Source organism: Poecilia latipinna, unplaced genomic scaffold (genome assembly GCF_001443285.1).
Source record: "Poecilia latipinna isolate Pla-1442-1.1 unplaced genomic scaffold, P_latipinna-1.0 Scaffold1365, whole genome shotgun sequence".
NCBI lineage: Eukaryota > Metazoa > Chordata > Actinopteri > Cyprinodontiformes > Poeciliidae > Poecilia > Poecilia latipinna.
Genome location: NW_015113981.1, coordinates 127,910 through 149,896, shown reverse-complemented (window position 1 = coordinate 149,896; position 21,987 = coordinate 127,910). Strand labels below are relative to the sequence as shown.

The window sequence follows — 21,987 nt, the reverse complement described above, 5'->3', positions numbered from 1 at the left end:
TTTTTTTTTGTTTGTTTGTAGCAGTTTGGTGTTGGCTTGCTGGTGTGTCTGAGCTCAAGGTCACAAATCTTTGCTCAAATAATCTCCAAGGGGATTTTTCTGGTAGAGGACTGAATTGGTCAATTAGTTGCGTCTAATTGACCAGCTGATGGGTTGACCAGGTCCTGATGCAGGAAACTGGCCAGGATCATCACAGTATTGCTGCCATGTTTGCACGTCAGAATGATGTAGCTTTCCTAAAATACATTTTCACAATACTGTGTTAACTAACAGGTGATGTATTGTGTTTTTCAGCATCCTCTGATAACAGCCAGATGGAGCTCCTGAAATTAACTGGCGTCATTCCTGTAAAGTATGATGGTAAGAATTTTACAAACACTCTCTATGCAGTTTTACGTCAGAGGCTTCTCTAATGGCAGCCTCTCTCCTTCAGGCCGCTCCTACAACTTCCCCATCGAGCTGTGGCTTCTGTACTCGTTCCCGTTCACGCCTCCGATATGCCTCCTGAGGCCCACCTCCAACATGGTGATCAGAGAGGGAAAACATGTCGACGCGAAGGGACGGATCCACCTGCCGGTACTTCACAACTGGGATCATGTAAGCTTTCGCGTTTACTATCTATATTCTAAAATTGGACTCTAATTTGTGTCTAATTTGGCATTGGGACCTTCACTGACTCATAATCTTGAGTAAAAATACTGTGATTTCACATGTCTGTTACACTAAAATCTAATGTGGAATCAAACCTTTTATTTATTTTGTGAAAATAAAAAAAAAGCATTTACTCCTACTGCTTTTAAAATACTATATTTTATCACTGGTGTAATACTGCTATACTATTTGATTACTCTCATGTTAGTAAGTAGACCAAAGCAAAAATATAAACACAGTGCTAAACTTACAAGTATTTTTCTGTGTTCTATGAAGGAACACAAGTATAGGAAACCGATTATTAGCTGATAAATTAGCGAGTCTATCTGCTGAGTTAGCTAACCTGTAATCTGCTGCTTATCTTACAGCCTCGGGTTTTTGGGATCTTTTGGAACTATTGAAACAGTACATTTGACACTGTGTGTCTCATAACAACAACTATCGCAAGCCTAGCTGTGATGTTCTCATCAGCCTTACTCTGTTACAGCCCAGGTCGTCCGTCGTGGGTCTCCTGAATCAGATGATTTCCAAGTTTGAGGAAGACCCTCCGCTATCTTCCAGGACCACAGAAGACACCAAGGACCCCCATGAGCTCATGGCTTATGTGTCTAATCTGAAGATCAATGATGGTGCTGCTCTTTACATTCACTCTTAATTTTTACCTTCACAAATCAGACTCTTTTTTTTTTTTAATGTTATTTTATATTAACTTCAGGTGGGATCAGGCATCATGACCAGCAAAACATCAAAGTTTCAGTTGTTGGAGGAGGAGATTTGGGCATGGCGTGTGTGATGAGCATTTTATCTAAGGTAGCTACCTTAGTTTTTGACAGTGCAGCAGACAAGAATATTTTTTTGGTTTTGTCAAATGAATTAATGCTACTGAGGTAATGCCTATCTCTTTTTCACATGGCGTAGTGTAATGTGGACAAACTAGTTTTTATCGACGTCGCTGAAAGCTCCTCCAAAGGCGGCGCCACGGATCTGGAAATCTTTAACCTGCCGAAGGTGCAGGTATCCAGAGGTACGTCACTTTCTGCTCCGTCATGTTATGACTCATCGCTACTTTCTGGCCAACAATACTTTTGGTGTTTGAAAGGACTCCTGGCGTTGTGCTGACAAGGTCTTTCCACGATGACTCACCACCTTGTTTGCTTGACAACAAGTTTTTAAGATGTGGTTGCTTTCCCATAAGATTTTTAGGACTAAGTACTGACCATGTTAAATGTTTTATTTCGTAGATATTTCATCTTCGGCGGGGTCTAAGGTTATAGTGGTGACAGTCAACTCGTGGAACAACGACGAGTCGTATGTAAAGGTGGTCCAGACTAATGTTGATTTGTACCGAGGAATAATCCCCAATCTGGTACATCTTAGCCCCAATGCCATCCTGCTTATTGCCTCACAACCAGGTCAGTAACAGACACTTCTTCAAAGTTTTATTTTTTTATTGCCGTCGTATAACCTCAGCTCCTACCGATTCAGTGGACATCATGACACACGTTGCTTGGAGGCAAAGTGGTCTCCCTCCGACACGGGTGATTGGAGCGGGGTGTAACCTGGACTCCGAGCGTCTGAGCCACGTTCTGGATATTAATCTGAATACACACAAACCTGCCTGGGTCATAGGAGAGCTCTCAGACAATAAAGGTGAGTGGGAGATGGTTACATAAAGGTTTATGTTAATGCTGTTGTCACAAAAACCTGGTTTAACATTTACCCCGATGGATCTTTGAGTCAGGGTGTTCAGGTGCTTCTCAATATATGTTAATTTATTTTAGTAATAAAAAAAAGTGCATTTAAAGTGAAGTTCACATATGGATTCATTACACTTTGTATAATACTTCAAATATATTTGGTTCTGATGTCTTTTGTCTTTCTATTGACAAAGCTACATAGATTATCTATGGGGTTTATATGTTACAATAATCCATGTTGCTTGTCACACTTTTTCCTTCTACACAACTTTCCGTTAAAACTCAGCCATATTCCCTATGAGTATTTAGGCGACAGTATGATTATAAGAGAATATTTCTGTGTTTCAAATCGATTTTCCTTGCTCTTACAAAATATTCCATATTCCTAACTTTAAAGTTTTTTGTTATATATCTTTAGAAAATCTGTTGAGATGTACCTGTAAATTTCACATGACTCCTTGAGAGCAAAGGTGGGAAACAAAATTATTCCTCTTAATTTACTCAACTCTGACCAAAATAACTGAGAAAGTAAAATCTATTTTTTAACCATAGTGTAATATTTTCTGTGTGTAGTTACCTCTTTAGTTTTGCTTGTTTACAAATAAAAAAAAAACTCAGAATATTGGAAAAGTCAGTCTAAAACGTTTTACAGTTATAAAATGTATCTGCCATTATTTTTAACTTTCTTGTATTCGTCCATTTTGCTCATCTGCACCGTTATTAGGGCAAGTTGTGTAGTTCTTCCAGCAGATCTTGCATGTGGTACATCATGCATACCATTAAGCTTACCAGTGTTTCTGTGTGTGTTTTGATAGTTCCTGTAATAAGTAACGTTGGACTGAGTTCTAACGGAGCACTTGAGATCGCCCCAGGATCTAATTCTACAAAGCCGTTGCTAGACAGGTACCTTTGCTACAAACATTGAGTTAAGGCACAGCTTTTATTAACGTCTTATCATTATTCATATTTTTATTTTTTATTTCTCCCATTCAGAGCATTTGATCTCATGAAAAATCGAGGCCAGCGGTCCTGGTCTGTTGGTCTTTCTGTTGCGGACATCACCAACACCATCTTGACAGATAAGATGAAGATTCACTCCATCTCCACACTGGCTCAGGTAGCTCTTAAGTTATTAAAACAATAGATCCACTATTACCAAGTCTCACACTACAGGTGTACTTCAGTGAATTACAATCGCAATTAAAAGGTAATGTTAGTAGTTCCATTCAAATAGTGCAGCTCTGTATAGTCCTTCTTTGCATCTCAGTTATATGGCAGTCAGTAATTGTGTCAGTCAAGGAGGGTAAGCCCAAAAAAGGACATTAGTAAGACCCTAGATGGTCATAATGCTGTATCCAAGTGCAGGAACAATGGCGGTAGAAAAGGTGCACAACCAACCATGCAGCCTTCAGAATCAAAATTTAAAATTGTGTTAATTAGATTTTGAGAGATTCACAATGCATGGACTGAATCTGAGAAAATGAGTAGTACACAAAAGTATAAATGATGCAAATTCTCAAATAAAGTGGCATTGCACTATTCATCCAGGTGACTATATTTGAATTGATTTATTTTTTTTAATCTGCATTTTGCTTTCTTAGGGCTGGAGTGGTATAGGCGCAGAGGTGTTCCTCAGCTTGCCGTGCATTATGGGAGCAAACGGATCCGCTCGGTTGGCTGGAGTGACACTGGGACCTGAAGAAGACTCCAAGCTCAGGGAAAGCGTCAACTCGCTCTTCGTCCTCATGAGTCAGATCAGAATATGAATGTAATGAGAAATCTGAGAATACTTGCTGCTGAATAGTCAGCGATGGACAGTGATTGCGCTGAAGTTTAGGGGGAAAAAGCCATGTAATTTCCTATGCCTGTTTCTCCTCAAAATGTGGACATCGTGTACTAAATCATTGTAAAATACATAATATGCACTTTTTTTTAGGTTGGAGGCATTGGAAGCTTATTTTGCACTCATGTTTCATTTTCTTTAATAGCCAAGGCATTTTATGCAGAACATCTGAAAGATGAGTGCAGCCTTGGGTAACAACTCAATGTGGAAAATGCCATTCGGGATACCTTGTCTATTTATGCAAATATAATATAATTCTGAGTAAATCACAGTGTTGGATTATGAAGAAGAACTATGCATATAGTAACCCAGAAAAGGTGTGGGCTATAGACCAGTAGACTGACTTAAATTAAGCTTTTGTATCTGCCGTCATCCTGTTTCCTTGCTCTTAATGTACTTTTTATGCAAAAAATCTCCTTGCATAATATGAACGGAAGCTACTCAAGACTTGTATATTTTGTAAGACTACATTATTTTGTTTTTATGCAATAAACATTTGAAAGCACACAATTGTTTGAAGAACATAATGAGACATGTATAGTTAATCTCTTTATAAAACTCAAGTAGTTGCATAAATGCAGGTATGCTTTGGTCTTTGCCTCAGTTTTCATAATGACAACATTCCTTAAATGAGCAATGATGTGTAATATGTGATGACATTCAACAACAAAGCTCCAATACTCTGTCATGCCAAACATACATGTATGAATGCCAAAAACAGTACTTTATAGTGAGGCAGTGCAAACACAGACCAAAGTCTTAAGCAGAAGACTCTGATAGAAAAACAAAGCTGCAACAGTTACTAAGTGTCAAAAAAACAAACAAAAAGAAAATACAGATTTTTGGACCCAAAATAGTATAACTTAATATTTGACCATGCTTAGCCCTCCCAGATCTGTTATGGCTCAGCCTCCATGTCTAAAGATTACTTTTTCTATTTAAATAAATAAATGACGCACACACACACAAACTACAGCTTTTTTCCTTTGAATTACACACTGAACTCTCCCGTGTTACTTGTATTCAAACTTGCTTTCTGAAAGTTAACGCAATAAAAAAAAACTTTGTGGGGTGTGTTTTGTTTTCTGACCACTAGATGGAGCTATCCTCAAACGTGTCAACTTCTACTGAAAAACAAACGGCCAGTGCCAATATATTACATTAGGTCCCCAACGTTATTATATACATGAACATATACACAGTATATCATTGCTGTAAAAACGTATATAACTGAAAGAGCTTCCTCCTCCCAAGCCCCCCCAAAAATGAGTTCTGCAACACATTTTATTTATAAAAGAGCCCCAGAGTGCCCACTACAACCTCCCAGGGAAAGAATCTGAAATGTCTAAAATACTTTGGTCTGCATTTACATTTGTCATTTATTGCACCATCCTTGCTGCTGCTGGTGTTTAGAACGTTAAGGAAATTGTAGTTTTATTAGCACTCCATGAATGCACTCTGGTTTAGTAGAAATCCTGCGTTAAGCTACGCTAATGACATTTTCTCAGCGTTTGACCAATGGAAGATTTGTGAGCCTGCTCACACTTTACTATAAACTCCAGCTGAACACTTTGACTATAATGATGGTGTTAACGGGTAGCCCTTTCGTTAGAGTTGCTGTACTAAGTGCTCCATGTTAATATTAAGACACCTTTTTGGAAGAAAATTAGCATAGCTAGAGGTGGAAGAATGGTGATATGTGCATTAGCTTCTGTTCAAAAAGAAAACAAAATGCATTCCTATGACTAACCAACGGGCAGTCACACTTGTTGACATCAGTATTAAATACAAGTTTGACAACACTTCCATTAGAAACATGGTACAATTTTCACAGACGTGGATACAGTAGCTGGACATGAAAAATGCTATGTTACACATGCACGCAGAAATGTTTGACAAACATTGGAACTACTGGCCCTTTTATCTTTACAACTGCTTTGAAAATCAATTACATGAATTATCAACTGCCCAATCAAAAAGTCACTGATTTGGGAAGCTTTTGTCCAACAGGAGGCGTCCTACAGAAGTTTGGGCTGGACTGTACCCCTACCATACCCACCGGTGACTGTCCTGAGGACCTGGAGTGAGCTGGGGGAGACCCTGTGTAAAGCAAAGGTGCAGGGAAGGCAGAATGGTCTCTGGGGGCTCTGGAGAAATTCTTAGAGTAAACGGGTGATGAGGACCTGTTTGGGTCTGAGCAGAGGGCAGAGGTGCACTGAAATGGGGTGAGTTTGTCTGCAAAGCTGGGTGGTGGAGGAGGGATGATGGAATCATCCACCCAGCTGGCATCTTCTTTATATTCTGGTTCTTGGGGCAACTTGGGGAGGGCGCACATCACAGGGGGAAGAGGAGAGGGGGGAATAAAGAGAGGAGGTGGGGGAACAGGGAAGAAGGTAGGGTCATAGGCTCTGTCAGTAGCATGGGTGGAGTTGCTGTTCATGCAGGGAAATTCCTCAGGAGTAGAGGCAAGCAGTCTCTCCACAAAGCGATCCTCGTCATCAGCTTCAGAGAGATTATCATACTGAGATGTGTTGGAGGGCCTCCTGTCACCCATGGACCCAGGAACATAAAGGGAAACTGGGAACTTGGTTGGTTTTGAGGGTGGGACTCTGGGAGACGACGAGGAGGGTGATGTGTGAACAAAGTGACAGGAAGATTTTGTAGGAGAAGTATTTTTGTTTGTGAAGTTGTGCGGGGAAGGTTTTGGACTTGGTTTCGGTGATGGCTTCAATGGAACAACCAGCGGTGAGGCTGACCGAGGGGAAGGAGAGTGACGATGCAGGTCTGGATGAGTCCCAGGTCCCAGGCAGGGTGATTCCTGGCCCAGAGACCTTTGGTCAATCTGCTCAGGGTAAAACAATGGCGGAGGTGGTAGGTCAGGAAGATCCATGAATTCCTCCTCTGCTTGCATAGTCACAGCATCCAAAGGAGAGGGTTCATAGGGGGGAGGCCAATCCATGGACTCCTCCTGAGACTCTGCGTCAGTTGTCTGGCTCTCAGGTTTTCTATACTCTTGGCAAACCACTGGGGATGAGGTCTTCATATCGCTACCCAAACCTATGGAAATTGATGGTTTGTTTTCCTTTGGAGGTACTGGAGGTGATTTGCAATGCCTCAGGGAAGAAGGTGTTCCCTGTGCGGGGACAGCTACTGGAGACTTAGAAAATGTGTTTGCTCCAGAGAGGCTCACTGAATTCTGGAGTTCAGAGGGAGAGGGAATCTGATGATTGGCGGTTGCATCTGTTTTCTGGGTCTCTATTATAGGCTTGTTGTTGGTCTGCAGGTTTATTTTCACCTCCGGATGCAAGCTAGGCTTCAGCGGCACAAGGACAACTGATCTCTCCTGACCCAGAGGCTTCTTTGGGAGCTCATCTGACTTGGCTAAAAAAAAAAAAAGAAAGAGAAAACAGGCATGAGAAGGAAACACAGAAAATACAGTGCTTCTTGAGAATCATATTTTGTCACATTACCCTCAGTGTGCTTTTAATAGGTATTTTATTCACTAGGGCAATACAAAACCGTTGCAAAGTGGAAGTAAAAATATATGTGGTTTTCAAAATGTTTACATATAAAATATGAAAAATCAGTGATGTATTTTTATTCACCATATTTTATCTTGATACACCTAAATAAAATCCAGAGCAAGCAACTACCTTTAGAAGTCACAGAAGTACATAGAGTTCATCTTGTAAATTAATGTCTGGGTAAATGCTGATTTATTTATTTATTTTACTTTGTGATACTAATTTAGAAATGTTTTATCTTTTCTGTAACTTCACAACAGTCAAAGCAGCACTGCTAATCAGAGTTTATCAGACAAAGTGATGCATGAGGCTTAAGAGCATGAAGACAATGAAACACTGCTGCACCTGGAGGAGGTTGATCCAACTTTTTACTGCGCAGCTCTGACATCGCCGTCTGTAGCTGTTCGACCACCAGATCATCCAGCAGGAGGAACGAATCCGCCAGCTGCTCCTGGAGAAACTCCCTTAAGTCCTCCAGCTGGAGCTTCATGAGGCGTTCTGATTGAACACAAGATACTGATGTAAAAACAGCTAAATTTATCTACCTAATAATGTTTTATTCCTAGTGTGGGGTAAATGAAAGATAGAAATGCTTGTTGACAATTCAACCATCTATTTAAATGAAAGAAATCAACCAATACGCTGAGAGAATGCTCAACTGTGCATCCAATGAAAAGTCAGCTTTTGATTCTTCTCCACACTAACGGGCCGCTTGTGTTATGCAAGGAAGCTTGCCTTGTAATCCACACAATGACACTCAGAAATCAGACAAGATGCCCAGGTACAGCAGTAACTCCCTCAGCGCAGCACATAAAGACAAAGATAAAACATACATGAGCTCCTCACTCACTTTTGTGCAACTTGAGGATTGTGTAAGCCATGGCGGTTAGTATCTTCTCTCCTTCCAATATGTAGATGTCCCATAAGCGGAGGGTGAGGGTGAATGGCGTCTGTTATGGAAACAGCAGAGTGGGAAAAATGGAATAAATAATTAAAAAACAACAGCAACAATTCAGACGGTTCATGTTTGAAAAGCTGAAAAAGCATCCAAACACTGACTCTGTCGATGAAGCACTGGAGAAACCATTTGGTGGAGTAAATCCCTGTCGTCATCTGCTCCTTGTCCTGTGGGGACACAAATCAACGTGGAACCGAGTCTCAGAGTAAATGTTCCAACAGAACTTGTTATAAATCTCAGTTTTCAAACCGGCTGAACATCGTGATGAAGCCACTGAGCTTAAGCATCAGTCAGACACGCACGGCGACTCACCAGGTGTTTCTTCAGCTTGGGCAGCATTCTGGAGAGGATGAGTTCATGATGAGTCTGGAAACGCTGCAACTTGGGAAATCCAGGAATGAAAAATCCTACAAGATAGGGAAAAGAAACTGACTGTAAGTGGTAATACGGCATGCAGTAATGACCGCAGCATTAACACTGCTGTGAAAAAGTATTTCCCACAAAACATCTCTTTAGTTTCTGATTTTTTTTTTTTTTGTAACGATCAAACACACTTTTCCACCAGACAAACAAAACCTGAATAAAAACGTGCAGTTTTCACATGAAGATTATTTCTTTAATCTGTAAATTAAAGAAATCTGCACTGAGTGTGATTGTGGCCACTGCCAAAATCACATAAAAGATGGTTAAAAAGAGAGAGGGAAAAAAAAACCATTGGTCAGCCTTTTATTTTTGTACATCTGCATCTTCTCATTATCGTTACCGTGCATGGAGTGCTTGCTGTCGGTGAGAAGCTGGGATAAAGCCCAGAAGGCATCTTCCTCGTTTAGGTACATGAGTAGAATTGCAGCGATCTGACTCATGCCCTGGCAGTAGCTAACCTCCTGGAACAAAAACAGCAGAGCAAAGTGTTTATGTCAAACAGAGTGGACAAATGAGAGGGACTCATCATAATTTAGTAAAGCACACTTATACAGGTCAAAATATAACGCACCTGAAAGTCTGATGTAACTGTATAAACAAACTGAATGGCTCTACTTAATTTTTGAAACAACAATTTACAGTAAACATTTTTCAAATATTTACAGTCATACACATACATTCTCAGTGTTGTTATGTTTTCCTGTTGAATTGCCACCAAGCTGGCATCGGAATGATTCACTGATTTACATGAAACAAGCCCTTGGCATTGGCAAACACAGTCACGCACATGGTATCTGTCCATATTAAGGAGGATTTGCTTTGCAGATGGAAATAGAAGCCCAAAATGTGTCCTTTCAAGGCCAAACGGTGAGAATAATTAGGGTTAAAGAGAGGTCAAACTGCACATTCCCTACATTTTTCTCTACCAGCACATATGTGAAAAAGTCAAACATCCTCCTCTCTGTTTTGCCTTTCCTTTTTCTCTCTTAGCTCTCCCACTGACCCAATTTCTCTTGAGCATTGTGTGAGAAGAGTGGGAAAGGGAGAAAAAAGGAGCAACGCATGCCCATTTCCTCTGGCTCACGCACCTCCACCACAGAGGAACTGATGAAAAACCCCCTATCAGAAAAACAGTCCTGGGTGTGGGGTAGCACTTTAGACTGCTAGGTAGACAACAGCCGTCTTTATCTAGACAAATGTTAACTAGACCCTCTTAAAACACAGGAGTACATTTCTGAAGATGTATTAGATGCAGAAATATGAGGGTCTTAAAGTGGATACAAGAAATGTTCAGTCTAGTAGGCTTTAGAAATAGTAACAGCTGTTACATAATTTCCTGTGAAGCTAATAGTAGCAGCATTTACTGGAAGAATATTTTTTCTGTGTCATGAAAAGATACGATGATCGGACCTTCTAGAATAATCTGTAAGTGGATGAGAGGAATTAAGCATTTACAGATAAATTTGTAACCCAAGGCTCGTTGCAGTACCATATTGCCACACCGAGAATTTTAGAGAAGTAAAATCTTTAATTTGAGTCATTTTATTCAGTTGGTGGGGGAGGGGGGATGTTAAGAGATAAACTCTTAATTTATCGCTAAGACGCGACCATGTGTCTTAGTGAAAACCACAATGGAGCGGGATCGTTCAGCTGAGCTTGAAATAGTATAAACAAGGGTGATCACTTGTTTACATGGTCCAAACAGTTCACGTTCACAGACAGGCGTTAAGACCCAAGTAGTGACAACACAAATATGGATTTCTATCCAGCCCCATGGCTAAAAGAAATTAGCCTCTGAATCATGTCCTATTTCTACACCAAAGGGAAATAGAAAGCTATGGATTACTAATGAGTTTAATTCTCAAAGTATAACTATAAAAATAAATTTGTTAAAACCCATAAACATAGAATTAGTTCTTCTCCATTTTTTTTAAATTTTTTTTTTAGCTTGTGATCATGCTACTGCTGTAAAACTTTATTTATTTCAAGGCTTTACACATCTTAGGACAGGCATGGGAGAAAAGTTGTCAAAATCTGTACCTGTGTAAAATAATCTCATTAGTAGATATGGGTTTAACGTGGAAGAGATTTAATAATACAGCAAAGATAGAAAAGACAAAAAATGTAAAATGGTAAAGGGTCTGTATTGTAAAATGTCAATACTGTAAACATACCGGTGGCACAATTATCCTGTTTCTGGCTAAGCCCCACATGCGAGAGAAACAAACTCCAAGAACGTGTGACTGCAGAGTTAGTAATATTACCTCTAAATCTAACTGGTTGGATTCTGAATCACTTTCATCAGAGAGACTTGGTTCAACAAGACTTCTTTTTTCTTTTTAATATTAGTAATAGCAGGATGTTTGATGTCATAGAAATACAGTAATAGAGTTTACGATGGCAAATTAGGATGTTGAACATCATTTGATCATATGTTTTGTTAGAAGCATAGATTATTTATTAGAGAATAGTTTTTCCTTGTCATTATTATCTTATTTCAGTTATATAAACCAAATTCTTTAGCAGAGTTTGGTTTAATTATGTACGCAGATGAATAGCTGCTGGTGGTCACACTGGTAAATTCTGAAGGAACAGATTCAGGCTTAACCACACTCCTAAATAAAAGCTCCAAGTAGAGCAAGAACAGATGGGTCTATAATGCTTAACCAGCTCTACCGAAACTGAAAAGAAACCAACGCCACTGATGGACCTGTGGTTGGTGCGCCACTGATGTGTTACTTTCAAATGCAAGGCAAGTGCACGAAAAAAAAAAAAACTCTTGTTGCGCAAAACTGGGTTTGCACATATAGATTGTCAGAAAAAACTTACCGTGTTGTAGACAGAGTAAGCGGCCAGTACGTGAAACAGTTCTTGCTGTCTGGAGAGGGAACAAAAATAAAAAAAATGTTTAAAAACCTGATTAAACAAGGATGTGGTTCCCGAGACATAATCATGACAGTATTGAAACTCACAGGAATATTGTCCTGAGGGATCACATAACGACTGTTTAAGTGTTCTACATGTTAATGCTAGCAGGTCTTTTATGTTACATATATATATGTTAGTTGATGTTACTACTGCTGCTGCTGCTTGCGTGTTCTTATATTAACAAGTTCGGTTGCTTTTGGTGACGAGCAATTTTCAAGTCTTGCAACCTCTTGTCGTCTGAATTTGGCTCTGGTCTCTGACCACTGCTATGCGGCTCTGGCTCTGTGTGTTGGGTTGTTGTTCTACTGGCTGTTGAGTCTCTCACTAAAGTCATTCCATTTTCAGCCTCTCACTGATTTTTTATTATGATTTTTTATTACTATTATTACTATTCATCCTTAAATCTAGTCCCCCAGTTGGAGAAAAGCGTTCCTACAGCATGATGCTGCCACCACCACAACCATCGTATATGTGGGGATTTTACAATATATTCAGGTAATGTCCACACACTACATTTTACATGTAGGGCAAGATTGTTCTGTTTTGGTCTCCTCTGACCAGAGCAACCTCTTCCACATGTTTGTTATTTTTATTCATGTAGTTTCTCAGAAACTGCAAACAAAACTTTTCATGGTTTTCTGTCAATAGTACATTTCTTCTCATCACTTGTCCATCAAGGGCAGCTTTGTGGAAAGCACAAGTAATAGTTCTTGTCCCGTCAACAGATTCTCCCACATGAACTATGGATCTCTCCAGCCCTTCCTGAACCAGCATGGGCCTCCAGTCTGCTTCTTTAATTGATCTCCCTCCCCTGCCTGTCAGTTTAGGTGGATAGGTCATGCTTTGGTAGGTTTGCACTTGTGCAATCCTCTTTATTTACAAATAATGGATTGAAGGGGGGCATTTTTTTTTTCAGGGATATTTAAATAAAGGAAGTCGAACGTGCCATTTCCTTTTACATTCCAATTGCATTATACTTAGTTTTTTTTTGTTTTTTCTTCTTAAGATCTTAAACAAACTGGAGATTGTGTGTGATGTCTAAAAATGAGGAAACAATAAGAGAGATAAACAGTTTTGCAAAACTCTCTTGCATCTTCAATCAATCCTTTCTGACTCGAGCATTTTGTGGTGTGCATCTGTCGGATTACATCTCGAGACTCAAAAGCTTTAGACAGTCGGCACAAAGCACCCATTGTTTGCACATGTGAATGTGTTTGTGAGTGGGGGGGCATTAAGAAAACATAATGTAAATGTAAAGAGGATGTTTCCCCTGTAGGCCTCAATGACAAATACAGTGTCAGAGGAAAGGAGCCTTAAATAGCTGTCAGTGTCTCAGTGTCTGTGAGACAGCTGTTGACTCGCAGGGAAGGAGTGGGTAGTCAGGCAGGATGAAGTGGTGTTTTGGACTTAGCAGCTTTGAATTCAAGGGGAAGTACATTACAAAGGAAAAGATGAGAGCACTCTTCTACGGTCAGAGAAGAGGCAACTGCCCCTGCAGTTGCCTTTATTTACAAATAAAGGCAACTGCCTCTAATGTAAAGACAAAAATAATAGCAGGAAAAATATAAAGATTTTAATAGGTCTCTGAATTGGTGTGAAATCTGTCACTGTTTGCTGCAGGGGCATTTTTGCATATGTGCCTTTGTACCGGTGCACATTCTGTGTGAGCACCATTTCCTGTGGGGCTTTGTGCGCTGACAGGAAGGCTAATAAAATGCTGAGAGAAGGAAACCACCTCTCTGTTTTTTTTTTTGTTTTTTTTTTTTTTAACTGCATAGGGTGCTTTTTAGTTGAGGCCAGAGGTCACACCCTGCAGGAATCCCACTTGGGGCAAAAAAAAAAAAAAAACATGCGAGATGTCAGAAAACAACAATACAGAGCAGCTTACAAACCAAAGGAAGTCCTGAAAATTTTTCATCAATGTTTACATAAAATATCCAAAACATTATGTCAAAAAATAAAATTGTCTACAAGTAGGTGTTTGGATTAAGCCAAAAATGGGAAGTTAAAATTATGAAAATTGTATTGAAAACTGCTGTAAACAATAAAGTGAATAATACTAGAAAACTGAAATGCAAATGAAGAACTCACTTCACTCCAAAGCGGTCCATGAACATGATGTGGTTCCTGAATGTTCTGTTGACGTCCAGGTCTATCTGCTTGATCTCTGTTGAGAAGTTTCGAGCCTGCTGCTTCATTTTCTGGACCACAGAAGATTTTTCCACAATACCATCCATCAGTTAAACACTACCAACTATAGTCCTTGTAATAATAATAACAAAAAAATCCCCATACCTCATATTTTCCCGGATTGTCTCGTTTGACTCTTTCGACCTCCAAAAGCGAGGCCCACGCCTGGCCTCTCAGCTGCAGAGGAATGCCTTTATACACACGCTTCACCAGCTGAAATACACAACATGTAACAATATGCAATCAATCTTCACCACAGCAATCACAGGAGAAAGGCGCAGATTCATGTACATTCCACTTCCAAATCTCAAAGGTTAAGAACTTTTGCTTGCAGTCATTTTTCTTTTGTGGCTGACCACAGAAATTGGGGAAAAGATGGTGGTGGTGGGCGGTAAATAAGAAAATAAGCAATGCTTTAAAAGGTAATGGAAAATAGATTATAAAAAGGCATGGAAATTAAACATCCCGTAGCAGAATGAAAAAAAAAAAATAGAAGCAAAGATGCTAAATTGAGACGGCATGCTGGCATCTCATGGGAGCCACTCTTAACCTTTTCACTGTTCTTGTATTTGTTCCATTTTGTCAACATCTTCAGCCATTTCTCCACTCGCTCCAACTCCTGTTGCTTTTGCTGAAAAGGCAAAACATAGAACATCATCAGTGCCCAATGCATGAGTGAGAGGGCAAAAATGTATTGCATGAGCAGTAAAGAAAGTCCCTACCTTCTCTTCAAGTGCAGTGGGCATCGGCAGTTCTTCCTCACTGGAGCAAAAATACATGTGCATCAGTGACTCAATTATTCGCTTTAAATAGTTACAGAGTTACGATGAAGTGAAAAATTCAAAAAACAGAAAGTTGTAAAAAAACAAAAACAAAAAAAAAACAGATGCTATGGTCAGGAGTTTAGATACACTCTTCATTCACAGGAATTTTGTGATTATAATGACACATTTGAATCATTGTTTTTTTTTTTAAACAATAATGATATATGTGATTTTTTTTTTAAATGAATTGTTTAAGTTTAAATTTAGCACTAACTTTAACCTTCTAAATTAAACAAGCAATGAAATACAATTTCAAATATATTAGCAGATCATTGCTAATGTGTGGTTATAAGTCTCACATAGCTAATTTTACATTGACCAAATGCTTTTTGTACCGATCAACAAGCAATAGAATTTTGATTGGTAAGGTTATCACCATCTAACTTTCCATTGCAAAACCAGCTTTGATTTTCATTAGGGATCAATATTCTGTTTATTGTCCCAGATTTGAAGTTGAAGAAATGAAAGCTTAGTTCCAGAAATTCATTGTACTTTGTGCGGCACACCAGAACGAGTTGCAGAAAAATATCCCTACAGCCCAATGCTACCACCGCCATCACTGACACTTGGTGTTCCTAAGATCGACAGCCTCACCTCGAATCCTTCAAACATCATATTTTTACCTTCCATCAAATATTGTGCTTGCTATTTTTTTCTATTCTGACCAAGGCTGTACGTGGTTAACTACAAGTTTCAATCAATCTTGATGGCAGCAAAAGTCCAGTCAGAATTTTGCTAAGAGTTTTTTGATGCTTACAAAATTCATGTGGTTTCACTGCAAAAAAAACCCCGGTAGAGACATTTAACCAAATTCCTGGGTACATGTATGCATATTTCATCTTGTGTGGGCATAATTTTAACCTTTTCATCATAGGAAATTCTGAATAAATTAAAACTTGAAAGTTCTTACTGAAAAGGCAAGAACTTTCAACTCTGCAACTAACAACTCTTTAAAGTTGTTAGTTGCATGATCGTTCCCCAGGAAAAGCAACAATTCAAAGTCATAAAGAGCCGGAAAGCAGTTAAATTTATACTATTAATGAGTGGACAGAAAGATCTCACACATGGATTTCACATTATGAAATAAAATGACAACGACCCAGTTTTAAAGTTACTTACTGCAGGAAGCCGAAGCGGTCAGTGACTTTATAAATGCTAAAGTCAGCGTCCTCCCATGGGTTAATGCTGATGCCCTCTTGCCTGCCCTAAAAAAACAAAACACATTTAGTCCAGATTGAGAAGATCAGGGCATGCCGTTTTGTCACTAAATATTTACCTTTAACCCATTTTATTCCAGCTTAAGGTTTATATACAAGGAAAGCAATCTGAAACAACCTCTCCTTTTTATTAACGGCATCAGAGTTTAGGGATTCATTGTAAATTCTAATTCCAATCAAGATAGTTGACTAAAAAACATAAAGCCCGATATTTCTGAGATTCAAAAAAAAAAAAAAAAAATCCAGCCATTAAACTTGAAAGCTGACATCATATCATTCTGATTCAACATGTAGTGGCCAGTGATTTCATTGTCACTTTAAAATAAACCTCATTCGTAATTTCCAAGTGAAAATTTCCCAATGTCAATTTATAAACCACACATTCAAAATGCGTCATCTTGTTCACAATGTACAACAAAAGATAAAATTGCAGGCCGTCCTTATCACAAGGCATCATAAGATGAACATCAACTTACCTTGTCATATTTACTGATAATTTCTGCCCGTTCTTCTGCTATCAATGCATCTATATCCTTCTTCATGTCAAAATCTAGAAGCAGGCAGAAAAAAAATTAAGTTCTTATACTGCAAACTTAATTGTTTTCAAAAGCTGTTTTGATATCAAGGCACGTAAGCGGAATAATCTACCAAAAGGTGTACAGTATGATGAATATAGCTGATAAAATTCATATATTATCATACTGTGCTCTTTACATTACTGATAGATAAGATCTTTAGGAGATATTCTCACCATTATATATCTATTTCATTATCAGGAAGCACTTGACGCGTACTGAATTAGCATCAGATCGTATAACCGCATTACTAACAAAGAATCTGCCTTTGGCTCAGCTTGAAAAAAAGAATATGGAACAAAAACCCACACTTCATTTTCTAGGAGGGCTGACAGAAACAACAATTAGAATGTATAATTAACTATATTCAATTATGAATCAAAAAAATTTCCAGAGAAACTAATCTAAATTTAAAAGCGTGCAAAGTACACTCCAGCGTGTGTCCTTTGAAACAATAACTTTACTCTACAGAACAAGATCTTCATCCAGCGAGATCTTGGATGAACATTCAACTTCCAGCTACATTATCTTCTATCTTTTCATTGTCACAAGCTTCTGTGTGACAGGCCAACACAAAGTAATGAAGAATTGTAAAAAAAAAAAAAAGAAGAAGATACATGAATATTTTTCTTTTAAAATTTTTTTTAAAATATTTGAAAAACATGCATTTGCAATAAATTACCGTGATTCTGAGACTCCCAAATAAAATGTAGTGTGCTTAGTGCATGTCAGACTTTGGCAGTTATGTTTTCAATTTTTATTTGTGGTCTTAAAAACATTGTAGCCGTTCTCCTCTGCTTCCCATCTTCTGTAGTATTTTTTGTGTGAAGTCACAGTGAAATAGTTTGTCGTTTGTGACAAAATATGAAAATGCTCAAGGTGTATGTGTGCTTGTGAACGGTGCATACAGATCTTAAAAGTGTGAAGTGATGAACTCTGAACATCGGATTGTTGATAGAACAGTTTGTGATTTCAAAATATTTTTAGGAATGCACGCTAGTCTTTCAAAAGAATGTTGATGTGTTTGGTCGTGATAACAGGAATAATTTTGTTGTTTAGATATGGTTATTAAAGCAGAAGACAATGTCCTGTTTGAAAAGTTTTAAAACCGGTTCCTTCTGTAAACTGTCAACGTCTCATCTTAATTATCTGACATGTGTATAAACCGAACCATTTAATCTGTTACAACACAGAATAACTTGCGATGTGGAATATTTCCAAACAGGTTTTCAACCCCGTCTCCCCTCTTTGCAGAAGTATGGTGTAAAATTGCAAAATAATCTTCTTAAGTTTCATAATACTGTTATGCGACCAAGCAGTTTTTAGGAAGCAGTGCTTAAATTTACTTGATACAAATAGAGAAAGTATGCCTATAGTAACCAATGACTTTCCAGAGAATGTAAAAGTCTGATAGCACCTATCCACATAAGGTGTGAAACAATAGTTAATAGTGAAACAAACTATCAATAGTTCGTTTCACACACACGTGTCGTTGTGTGCACACACGCGCACACAGCAGCCCTAATATTAATTCACGCAGCCCATTATATGCAGCAAAAACTGGCATGATTATGAAGAAAGATGAAGCCAAAGCACAAAGAGAAATAAATATTCAAATATAAACAAAAGACGTCATTCTCTAGCTTTCCGTGACTGTGTGCTTCAGCAAAGTGGTTTCAGAGTGAGAGCGGCCTCGTGGTTTATTTAGTCAATCAGCATTTAAAAGTCATGTTTGGATAAGAAAAATACAAATTCTTTCCCACGCCTCCAAAACATATTGGAAGATAAAAGAGCTACACGAGCATGTAGAGTCTTGGACATTCTGATAAAGAATCAGCTAAAAGAATCAGCTAAAGAATCTCCACCAACGCTGATACTCATTTTAGGCAGCAAAAAAAAAAAGAAAAAAAAAGCTGAACATATTTGCGGAAAACCTATTTTCTACACAGGCAGGAAAACACCAAAACCATGTAGGCAAAAATTACAGCTAATAAGATATACTCTAGAACTCTTCCTAACTTTCTGGGGGAGAATGGAGTTTGTTTTAAGGAATCATATAAAGTCTACAAATGACTGCATGACAACAAATGCTATACCCTGAGGAGCACCGTTAATGACACTTCATCATGCGCCATGCCAAAAGGCGGCAGATGGGAAAACACTCGTTTCCACAAACAATAACCTTTTCTTTTTCCACCAACATGTTTCAAGGCCTTTTTTGTTTCAATTTGAAAAAACTTCAAATGCGACACATCAATGCTTACATGATACACAAGGTTTGTTGTCCCAAACACATTCGTGTTTGTGACATTTGTGTTTTGGGACAAACACACATTTGTGTTTGTCCCAAAAACAAGACAAACACACATTTGTCAAAAATAGGTTTAGTTTTTCTTGCAATATGTTGTTGATATACAACTGTGACCTGCTATAAGTACTGTTAGTTTTCGGCTGTTGAGAGGAAGTGCTAAAATATAGCACCTAACTATTGTAAGCATCGTTTTTGGTTTTTCTTAAAGGGCGTTTTTTTTTCAAAGCTGCTACTCTCTGCTGTTAAACCATCAGAGTCTCTTCTCTTCACAGGTGGTCACTGAATGCTAAGAATTTGTCAGATGCACTCAGCTGCTTTATGTGTTTTTTGGGGGTTTTTTATTTCCTTACAACTTCCCTTTTCACATCTATCTCAGCTCAGATTCTCAGAGTTTCAATATACCTTCAGGGCTCTGTGAACCCTGTAAACAGTCTGAGGAGATACCACTGACCTGACGATAACCTCGTCCCTTTTGAGAGATTCAGTTGAGCAGTCCAATATTGTTGGGTGAAGTGTTAATAATTTTTTTTTTTTAAATCCTGGGGTTTAATATTCATTTGTTATGTTGCAACACATGAACAGCATATTTAAGGAAAGTTCCACCCTAACCCATTAGTCACCTACTAGGAAATTAAGCTCCTTTTTATTGTTGCCAACTAGATCAATTAATATAAAAGGTCTGCTATTTTTATTTTTTTTTTTACTTAGGTAGTGGACGTGTACTTCCTTGTGCTGTGTCTCCTGAACGCTGTTACTATTGTGTTAGGAAGAAAGGAAACCAGTGGCTGCCACTCCTTCAATAACAAGTTTAGTAAGAACAATAATGGGACAACAAACTGGGTTATCCTACTGGTAAAGCCTTTTTCTGGTCAATGGCAGACTTTGCTTTTAAAACACAGGTTACGGTCACTTCATATGAAATTTCACCACACATAGTCTAAATATTAGAAAAGATAAAACAAGCAAATGAGAGCAAGGGTTGACAGGAAGCAGAGAAGTTCACAGACTTGGGGCCGAGGGGTAACAAATACCGAACCACCAGCAGGATGGTGTCAAAAGCAAAATTGTGTGGATAGAGGAGAGGCTGTTTGAATCCTTATAGATAATAACCATACAATGAAAGAAAGGTTTTTTCACAGACCAAACATTTTGCCAACTTGTTTTGTTGACAGGACAGGCTGCTTTAAGCCTCATGCTGGTGTGACATCATTTCCTGTTATGACATAGAGCTCTAAACTGAGCTTGCGTATATAAGCTCTCAGTGCCTCGTTGCAACCACAAACAGCTTGCAAAGCGTACTGAATCACACTCGGCTAATCACAGGGTTGTAGGAAGAGGGGCGGCAGTGAAGACTTCCTTTACCAATTTATCAACTAAATTTCCTCTCCATGTTTTGCACACTGTGCATTAAAAGCATCACGAAAGAAGTCAGAGGTAAAACAAACAACAAATAAAAATCATTTGGTAAAAACACGGGTGGGTAAAATAAATAAGATAAAAATGCAATTACACTGTAAATGGATAACAAAACTGTAATTAATTATCTTGTCCAACAGAAAACTTATTTTGTAAACCAACTTAAATGCAAAACACATCACTTGCTATACTAAAAAAAAAAAAGATGTGCTTTTTCTGGTCATATTTTAAGTTTTTTGTCATCCGTCTTTTGGTCTTTAATCAGTCTTAATCTGTATGGAATCCGATTTGAGGATGAGGATTATACAACAGCACAAGAAGAATGAAAGCCTGAGATTAGAAAGAGTCTGGAAACAGTCAGAAAACTGTGGGGCTATGGAAAAAAACTCAGCACAAGAGCTGCACTGTACAGTAAGGTGTGTGTATATTCATGTGTGTTCAGTGAGTGCTTCAGAGGGCAAAACCTTAAACCTGCAACCCAAAACAACCTCAGGGTGTGGTGAGGGCAGAAGGATGTTAATCCAACGTGACTCTTTACCAAGTATGGTAGGTAGTTGTTGCACTAAAACCTCAAAAGATTGGTTTATGGATTACCGAATTTAGATTAAATTTTAATTTAGGCTGCTTGACTAGCACTCAAAAAGCTAACCCCAAAATGTTGATTGCATGACTCTGAGGAGGGCAGATGCTTAGGACTTCTTACCACAAGATGAGTAGAAAATTGTACAAGAGCCAAAGAACACTGACTCAGACCAAACAAGCTGCGGATATGGAGTCAGACAACACACAAACCCTTATTGGACAATTCTCTTATCTCTGTAGTACATTTGGCTTAATCTGTGACTAATGTTAACTCACCTGGGGATAACAAATTTAAGCACATGTGGAATGAGGACACTCTTAATGGCTTTTGATGTCATTACACGTAAAATGTTTCAGATCTACTAAAAATTACAATTAAACAGGGACAATAAAAAAGCTGTATATATATATATATATATATATACATACAAGTTTAAGAAGCAATTAATTTTCACAGGTTCAAATTGGGTTGGAAAACATTTGCCCCATAAGTGAAATCATCACTTTAAAGCTGCAATTTGTATTTTCCCAGATTATTTATTTGATATTAATTTTTAAACCATTCAGCCTGTCAAAAAAACAAATATGTGAGTAAATACTTTTTTAGCATTTAAGCTACATAAACTATGTCACAATATGTCTAGTCACATGCATTCTGTCAGTATGACTAAGGTACTTTTTATGTTTTAAAAAACTACTGTAATGAAGAGAGCTTCATTACTGGGTCTATTTTTATTTAAGTCACTGTATAGCACTTTAAAAGCACTTTTTGCACTTTATTTAGCACTGCACTTTAAGCAGAGATTTGCACATAAACAACAATTTGCACATGAGAAGTTTTAATTGTA

General features: G+C 38.3%; 2 protein-coding genes across 2 annotated transcripts in view; one reads left to right on the top strand and one right to left on the bottom strand.

The window, feature by feature from the left end:
* Nucleotides 1-4,698, top strand: part of uevld (UEV and lactate/malate dehyrogenase domains) — a 10,015-nt gene extending 5,317 nt beyond the window's left edge. Inside the window, exons 3-12 of the mRNA XM_015056205.1 lie at nucleotides 295-360; nucleotides 434-597; nucleotides 1,139-1,280; nucleotides 1,367-1,461; nucleotides 1,570-1,675; nucleotides 1,893-2,063; nucleotides 2,137-2,301; nucleotides 3,164-3,251; nucleotides 3,342-3,465; nucleotides 3,950-4,698. Of these exons, the coding sequence (XP_014911691.1) occupies nucleotides 295-360; nucleotides 434-597; nucleotides 1,139-1,280; nucleotides 1,367-1,461; nucleotides 1,570-1,675; nucleotides 1,893-2,063; nucleotides 2,137-2,301; nucleotides 3,164-3,251; nucleotides 3,342-3,465; nucleotides 3,950-4,114 (1,286 nt within the window). The 3' untranslated portion in view covers nucleotides 4,115-4,698. The remainder of the gene's footprint in view (nucleotides 1-294; nucleotides 361-433; nucleotides 598-1,138; nucleotides 1,281-1,366; nucleotides 1,462-1,569; nucleotides 1,676-1,892; nucleotides 2,064-2,136; nucleotides 2,302-3,163; nucleotides 3,252-3,341; nucleotides 3,466-3,949) is intronic.
* Nucleotides 4,699-4,729: 31 nt separating this feature from the next.
* Nucleotides 4,730-21,987, bottom strand: part of LOC106962050 (USP6 N-terminal-like protein) — a 33,134-nt gene continuing 15,876 nt past the window's right edge. Inside the window, exons 2-14 of the mRNA XM_015056199.1 lie at nucleotides 16,732-16,805; nucleotides 16,158-16,243; nucleotides 14,937-14,976; nucleotides 14,765-14,845; nucleotides 14,320-14,427; nucleotides 14,116-14,225; nucleotides 11,926-11,974; nucleotides 9,437-9,557; nucleotides 8,986-9,080; nucleotides 8,775-8,840; nucleotides 8,566-8,665; nucleotides 8,061-8,213; nucleotides 4,730-7,572 (exon numbers count right to left, since the gene is read on the bottom strand). Coding sequence (XP_014911685.1) covers nucleotides 6,164-7,572; nucleotides 8,061-8,213; nucleotides 8,566-8,665; nucleotides 8,775-8,840; nucleotides 8,986-9,080; nucleotides 9,437-9,557; nucleotides 11,926-11,974; nucleotides 14,116-14,225; nucleotides 14,320-14,427; nucleotides 14,765-14,845; nucleotides 14,937-14,976; nucleotides 16,158-16,243; nucleotides 16,732-16,797 — 2,484 coding nt within the window. The 5' untranslated portion in view covers nucleotides 16,798-16,805 and the 3' untranslated portion in view covers nucleotides 4,730-6,163. The remainder of the gene's footprint in view (nucleotides 7,573-8,060; nucleotides 8,214-8,565; nucleotides 8,666-8,774; nucleotides 8,841-8,985; nucleotides 9,081-9,436; nucleotides 9,558-11,925; nucleotides 11,975-14,115; nucleotides 14,226-14,319; nucleotides 14,428-14,764; nucleotides 14,846-14,936; nucleotides 14,977-16,157; nucleotides 16,244-16,731; nucleotides 16,806-21,987) is intronic.